A 7,500-nucleotide genomic window follows, 5' to 3' on the forward strand; every position below is an offset into this window, starting at 1 on the left:
GTGCCGATGGGAGAATGCGTTGGGGTTTCATTTCCTGGGCCACTCGTTTTTCTGAAAGGGGGAGGGACTGCGCGCGGTCTATAGGCTACACATTGTTATTGTTATTGTTATTGTTATTCATTGGACCGTTTGTGACACAAAAGATTTTGGAAATAAATACATAATTCCAGATCCTTATTTTTGAGTGGTGCTAGCCCCTCCCATACATAGGTTCAGTGTTTGTCTTTGGTTCAATGTTTGTTTTGTAAACTCCACATTGACAATGAAGGGAACATTTACCTCATAATGTGCCTCATTACGTCATATTGTCTCTTTATTGTTAATGGCGTTTAATGTCTGTGTTTGCACCTATAATCACCATGAGTTAGACTTACAGTCCCTTCCTAACATTTTAGTCTAGTTTTTATTTGTCGACGAAATTGTCAGTATATTTAGTCTTAGTTTTAGTCGACGAAAACAACACTGCCAGGGCGTAATGTGTACCTTAATCTTCATAGTGGAGGGGGCCAGGGTGTAATGTGTACCTTAATCTTCATAGTGGAGGGGGCCAGGGTGTAATGTGTACCTTAATCTTCATAGTGGAGGGGGCCAGGGTGTAATGTGTACCTTAATCTTCATAGTGGAGGGGGCCAGGGTGTAATGTGTACCTTAATCTTCATAGTGGAGGGGGCCAGGGTGTAATGTGTACCTTAATCTTCATAGTGGAGGGGGCCAGGGTGTAATGTGTACCTTAATCTTCATAGTGGAGGGGGCGAGGGCGGTGATCTCCTTCTGCATCCTGTCGGCGATGCCGGGGTACATGGTGGTTCCTCCAGACAGGACGTTGTTGGCGTACAGATCCTTGCGGATGTCGATGTCGCACTTCATGATGCTGTTGTAGGTGGTCTCGTGGATGCCCGCAGACTCCATGCCTGTAGAGGGCAGCGCAGGCAGAGTGAGGGTGAGAGTGGCGTTAGTTAAGTGAAATATAAACGCATCCGTCGAACAGTCTGGAGCGACGGAAGCTCTGATCACGAGTAAAATATAAATGCTTCCGTCGTACAGTCTGGAGCAACGGAAGCTCTGATCACGAGTAAAATATAAATGCTTCCGTCGTACAGTCTGGAGCAACGGAAGCTCTGATCATGAGTAAAATATAAAATGCTTCCGTCGTACAGTCTGGAGCAACGGGAAGCTCTGATCACGAGTAAAATATAAATGCTTCCGTCGTACAGTCTGGAGCAACGGAAGCTCTGATCACGAGTAAAATATAAATGCTTCCGTCGTACAGTCTGGAGCAACGGAAGCTCCGATCACGAGTAACATATAAATGCTTCCGTCGTACAGTCTGGAACAACGGAAGCTCCGATCACGAGTAAAATATAAATGCTTCTGTCGTACAGTCTGGAGCAACGGAAGCTCTGATCATGAGTAAAATATAAATGCTTCCGTCGTACAGTCTGGAGCAACGGAAGCTCTGATCATGAGTAAAATATACATGCTTCCGTCGTACAGTCTGGAGCAACGGAAGCTCTGATCATGAGTAAAATATAAATGCTTCCGTCGTACAGTCTGGGAGCAACGAGCAACGGAAGCTCTGATCACGGCTAAAGCGATAAAGCTGAAGTGAAGCCTCCTCCCCACTTCCGTTCCGTACCTATGAAGGAGGGCTGGAACAGGGTCTCGGGGGCAGGGTTAAAGGTCAAAGTTGAGAGGTCGTACCTATGAAGGAGGGCTGGAACAGGGTCTCGGGGCATCGGAACCTCTCGTTGCCGATGGTGATGACCTGTCCGTCAGGAAGCTCGTAGCTCTTCTCCAGAGAGGAGGAGGTGGCGGCGGTCGCCATCTCGTTCTCGAAGTCCAGCGCCACGTAGCATAGCTTCTCCTTGATGTCGCGCACAATCTCCCTCTCCGCTGCGCACGCACACACACACACACACACACACAGTCACACACAGTCACACACACGTCTAAGTTTTTAACTTAGCCAAAACCATATAAGGAGTCCCCAAAGCAGCTATACGTCCAAATATGGAGTGTGTTGCATCAATCACAAACAAATCACTCAGCTCCATATATGGGCACAAAGGGGACACACACACAGACACACACACAGACATGATCTGCTAGGTCTCATAGTAAGTGCTCACTGCTTTCGCAATTAGTGCCCCTCACTTCACACAGGTGTGCTTGCTGCTTTTCATAATGACTATAGGAGCTATAGGTCAGTACAGTAGTACAGTACAGTAGCTATAGGTCTAGGAGCTACAGTAACTATCATAATCACTGATACTATCATAATGACTATAGGAGCTATAGGTCAGTACAGTAGTACAGTACAGTAGCTATAGGTCTAGGAGCTACAGTAACTATCATAATCACTGATACTATCATAATGACTATAGGAGCTATAGGTCAGTACAGTAGTACAGTACAGTAGCTATAGGTCTAGGAGCTACAGTAACTATCATAATCACTGATACTATCATAATGACTATAGGAGCTATAGGTCAGTACAGTAGTACAGTACAGTAGCTATAGGTCTAGGAGCTACAGTAACTATCGGGGCACGTTTCGGTGTTATTTCCGGTTGGTGCGTCATCAAATGTGTTCCCCCTCCATGTGTCAAATGGACGGGAGGCAAAATATTCTGACGCTAATATCTCTGAATCTCTAAATATCTACGAGTGTGTGTATGTGTGCGTGCGTGCATGCATGCGGTGCGTGCACCTACCCGTGGTAACGAAGCTGTATCCTCTCTCCGTCAGGATCTTCATGAGGTAGTCGGTGAGGTCTCGGCCGGCCAGGTCCAACCTCATGATGGCGTGAGGCAGAGCGTAGCCCTCGTAGATGGGAACGTTGTGGGTGACTCCATCGCCACTGTCCAGGACTATACCTGCAGGCAGACAGACAGACAGACAGACAGACAGGCAGACAGACAGGCAGGCAGGCAGGCAGGCAGGCAGGCAGGCAGGCAGGCAGGCAGGCAGACAGGCAGACAGGCAGACAGACAGACAGACAGGAACAACATGTTTTCAGATGAGGGTTCGGCGGACAAATTAATATTCATATCGTTCTGGGGGTCCTTGACATAGACATCTGAAACGAAGAGTTTTCAGAAAACTCTCATGATCTATGGGAGACATTTTGCAGATTGTGTTCTCAGATCTAAAATGGATATACGACAGATACAGGACAGATACTCCATCTCCAGACCGTCTAGTCAGAGAGTTGAGATAGGAAGACAGACAGACAGACATATACTGTTCTGTCTCCCAAAAAGGAGAAAGCCAAAATATGTATTGTGTTTTGAATTATCCTGGTGTTTTGCTGTAATAATCTGTGTGGGTGCGTCCAAGCATTACTGAATAGATTGACTGCTGACTGCAGTTACCAAATCCTGTCCACAGATGGCAGTCAGTCACTAATACCTCATAGGCCTCACTGCACTAAAGATGATACTTTACTTTTACTGTCTATAATCTATATCCTCCATTACTTTCTGAGCAACGTGGTGAAAGCAAGCAATGTGTACAGAGTTGGTTCCAGAGTTGTCTTTTCTACGTCCAAACCATGCAGGGGGGCAGTCCGACAGATATTTTGTGAAGCCACTAAGGAAATGAAAGTTCACATAATGGCCTGTTGTGGCGCTGTCACTGGACCCAGAAAAACCCATAGCCCCATAGAAGTCCATGTATTTGGGCCCAACTTCACCTAGACTGTATTACCTTAATAAACATGGTCATGAATACTTTCTGCTTCCAGTCACTAGTTTAAAGTCTCATTTCTAATGTCATAATATTATTTTTGGAAAATTATGGTCCCATTTATAAAAAAAATGACCATAAAGTCGCGCATGTTCTGAGGGGCATGGCTACCGTTACAGTCTATGAACGGGATCCCCCACCCACTCGAGTCAAAATAAAAACCAACGGAGAAGAAGGGGGGAAGTCCCGCCTCGTTGTCTGGGCCAGCCAATGGGCCAGCTGGGCCAAAACGGATCTAGAAAGATGGCGACTTCCATTGCAAGGACTGACAGGCTTCATTTTACGTTCACGTTAGACCCGCGGAACGCTTTGTCCATATTTTTTACAGTCTATGGTCCAAACCTTGGAGTGGATTTATCCGTGAGTGTTATGGTGCTATAAGAGTCGAACATATTAGCTTATTGAGTTTCACTTAAGATCATTGTTTATGTTTCCACCTTTCAGTTACTCTAGTTTGTTTATGAGCTGTTTTGATGCTTGTAATGATAACTTATGGTGGATGTCGTTACTATAATAATGCATTTACATTATGCTCACCCATGGTCATGCCTGCTTACGGTACAGAATACAGTAATTTCCTGATGTGGCAACAAAACAAAAGGCCATGTTTTAAAACACGGTTTAGTGAAATGCATAATTTCTGTCTATGTAACAGTTTTTTACAAAATTGAGGAACTTCCCAGAAAAGCTAAACTCGGAGGAAAACCTTTTGACTGGATCTCCATGTGTTATCCGTCTGTCTGACAGACAGACAGAGAGACAGACAGACAGGCAGACAGACAGACAGACAGACAGAGGGACAGACAGACATTCAGACAGACAGACAGACAGACAGACAGAGGGACAGACAGACAGGCAGACAGACAGACAGACAGAGAGACAGACAGACAGGCAGACAGACAGACAGAGGGACAGACAGACAGGCAGACAGGCAGACAGACAGACAGACAGAGGGACAGACAGACAGGCAGGCAGACAGACAGACAGACAGAGGGACAGACAGACAGACAGGTACTGACCAGTGGTGCGTCCAGAGGCGTAGAGCGAGAGCACGGCCTGGATGGCCACGTACATGGCAGGAACGTTGAAGGTCTCGAACATGATCTGAGGAGAGGGAGGGGTTAAAATGAGAAGAAATAGACTGCGCGTGCGTGTGCGTGTGTGCGTGTGCGTGTGTGCGTGCGTGCGTGCGTGCGTGCGTGTGTGTGCGTGTGTGTGTGTGTGTGTGTGTGTGCGTGTGTACCTGGGTCATCTTCTCTCGGTTAGCTTTGGGGTTCAGAGGGGCCTCGGTCAGCAGGGTGGGATGCTCCTCAGGGGCCACACGGAGCTCGTTGTAGAAGGAGTGGTGCCAAATCTAAAAAACATCATTGATTGATTGATTTATTGATTGACAGACGCACACTTGTGACCAAATTTGACTGCATGGATTATATTTTTGGTCGTCTTTCATCTGTCATGTGAAAAGCAGGGGGAACCATATAGCTGCAGATTGACTTTATTGGTTGTTCAGTTTGACCCACCGGTTTTTGGAGACATGGCTTATAGAGTAATGATGTCTGGCAGAGAAACAGCGAGTTGAGAAAACAGGCTTGAAAGTGTGTGCGTGTGCGTGTGCGTGTGCATGTGTGTGTGTGTGTGTGCGTGTGTGTGTGTGTGTGTGTGTGTGTGTGTGTGTGTGTGTGTGTGTGTGTGTGTGTGTGTGTGTGTGTGTGTGTGTGCGTACCTTCTCCATGTCGTCCCAGTTGGTGATGATGCCGTGCTCGATGGGGTATTTGAGGGTCAGGATGCCCCTCTTAGACTGAGCCTCATCCCCCACATAGCTGTCCTTCTGCCCCATGCCCACCATCACCCCCTACACAGACAGACAGACAGACAGACAGACAGACAGACAGACAGACAGACAGACAGACAGACAGACAGACAGACAGACAGACAGACAGACAGACAGACAGACAGACAGACAGACAGACAGACAGACAGACAGAGGGACAGACAGACACAGTATTTAGACTGTAGGCCTACCAGACATGTGGGGATTCTTGAATTCCTGTCTTTTTTATTTTACTGAGCTTAAGGTTATAGGAATAATGTTAGGTTTAGATATAGTTTTACTAACCACTCATAACATTGTGTCTATGGGGCATGGTTTAAATAACCACTCATAACATTGTGTCTATGGGGGCATGTACTTTATAAATAACCACTCATAACATTGTGTCTATGGGGGCATGTACTTTATAAATAACCACTCATAACATTTGTAACCCATTTTTCACCCCTGTGTCAATCATCTAATGTGATCCTGGGCTCTACACACCCTCCACCAACCTAGTCCCCATATATGGGGGACAAGGGGAGACCAACCTAGTCCCCATATATGGGGGACAAGGGGAGACCAACCTAGTCCCCATATATGGGGGACAAGGGGAGAGCAACGGACTTAACTCATGCTCCCTTCATGCCTGAGTGTCCAAGTTGCTCCTTTACACCTGACAGGGGGGAGTTTCCCTGGTTGGACGTAGCGCGTGGAAGGAACACGTTATTCCAACCAGTTCCTTTCCCCTCCATCAGGCGCCCCGGCTGGCCAGGGGGAGGCAGTTTAGAGACCAGGATTACTGCATGTTTTTGTGAGGGTACCTACCCTAGGGGACACGGGGAGAACATGTGAGTGTACCTACCCTAGGGGACACGGGGAGAACATGTGAGTGTACCTACCCTAGGGGACACGGGGAGAACATGCAAACTCCACACAGAAAGGCCCTTTCGCCAACCCCGCCTTCGGGTATGGGCACTGATGACGCGGAGGAGGAAACACGCTGCCAGCACCCACAGCATCCCGAGCGGGAATCGAACCCAGGACCTTCTAGCTGTGAGGCGACAGCACTACCAACTGTGCCACCGTGCCCCCAGGGGCATGTTTTATAAATAACCACTCATAACATTGTGTCTATGGGGTCATGAACTTTTTAAATAATCACAACTTGTTACATTTTCAACCGATTTTACACATTGTTTGGTTTGTTATAAGCGTCAGAGATGTGGTGATGATGCTGCATACTTTCATATAAAAACAACATTACGCAGATTAATTAATTAACTTTAATCCTGAATCGTAGCCACGTTTGTAATAAAAACCAAACCGTTGGTAAATCCGTCAAGATTTCGGCGAGTTACAGTTTACCGTGCCAGAGACGTATAACGGCGACTTTTGTTTAATCCGTGTTAAAGCTGCTATTAGCAATGATATGTCAACATTTTAACCCATTCTGGGCGGGAGCCCCTTTTGGTGTTAGCATTATGCTATGCTTTAGCTATTGAAAAACAGCAGATCTACAAGCTCATGAGCTATGAGCTTGTAGGTCTGCTATTTTTGAAAAATCGAAAAAACGACTGACATTTTTAGATTCTGATCTCAGGTCAGAATGGGTTAATCAGACCAGTGTGTGTCCAGTGGAAACCTCGTATGAATCTGATCTCAGGTCAGAATGGGTTAATCAGACCATTGTGTGTCCCAGTGGAAACCTGGTATGAATCTGATCTCAGGTCAGAACGGGTTAATCAGACCAGTGTGTGTCCAGTGGAAACCTCGTATGAATCTGATCTCAGGTCAGAACGGGTTAATCAGACCAGTGTGTGTCCAGTGGAAACCTCGTATGAATCTGATCTCAGGTCAGAATGGGTTAATCAGACCAGTGTGTGTCCAGTGGAAACCTGGTATGAATCTGATCTCAGGTCAGAAGGGGGTTAATGAGGG

The 7,500-nt window shown here is 46.7% G+C and overlaps 1 protein-coding gene across 1 annotated transcript in view; it reads right to left on the bottom strand.

Annotated features, from left to right (window-relative positions):
- Window positions 1–729: 729 nt before the first annotated feature.
- The window catches only part of LOC308312109 (actin, aortic smooth muscle), a gene marked incomplete at its 3' end in the record, with an annotated part of 7,042 nt that continues 271 nt past the window's right edge, over window positions 730–7,500 (bottom strand). The window contains exons 2-7 of the mRNA XM_080794506.1: window positions 5,470–5,598; window positions 4,990–5,100; window positions 4,766–4,850; window positions 2,714–2,875; window positions 1,702–1,893; window positions 730–911 (exon numbers count right to left, since the gene is read on the bottom strand). Of these exons, the coding sequence (XP_080650632.1) occupies window positions 730–911; window positions 1,702–1,893; window positions 2,714–2,875; window positions 4,766–4,850; window positions 4,990–5,100; window positions 5,470–5,598 (861 nt within the window). The remainder of the gene's footprint in view (window positions 912–1,701; window positions 1,894–2,713; window positions 2,876–4,765; window positions 4,851–4,989; window positions 5,101–5,469; window positions 5,599–7,500) is intronic.

This window comes from Protomyctophum bolini (genome assembly GCF_963924005.1).
Source record: "Protomyctophum bolini genome assembly, contig: SCAFFOLD_863, whole genome shotgun sequence".
In the NCBI taxonomy this organism is placed as follows: Eukaryota; Metazoa; Chordata; class Actinopteri; order Myctophiformes; family Myctophidae; genus Protomyctophum; species Protomyctophum bolini.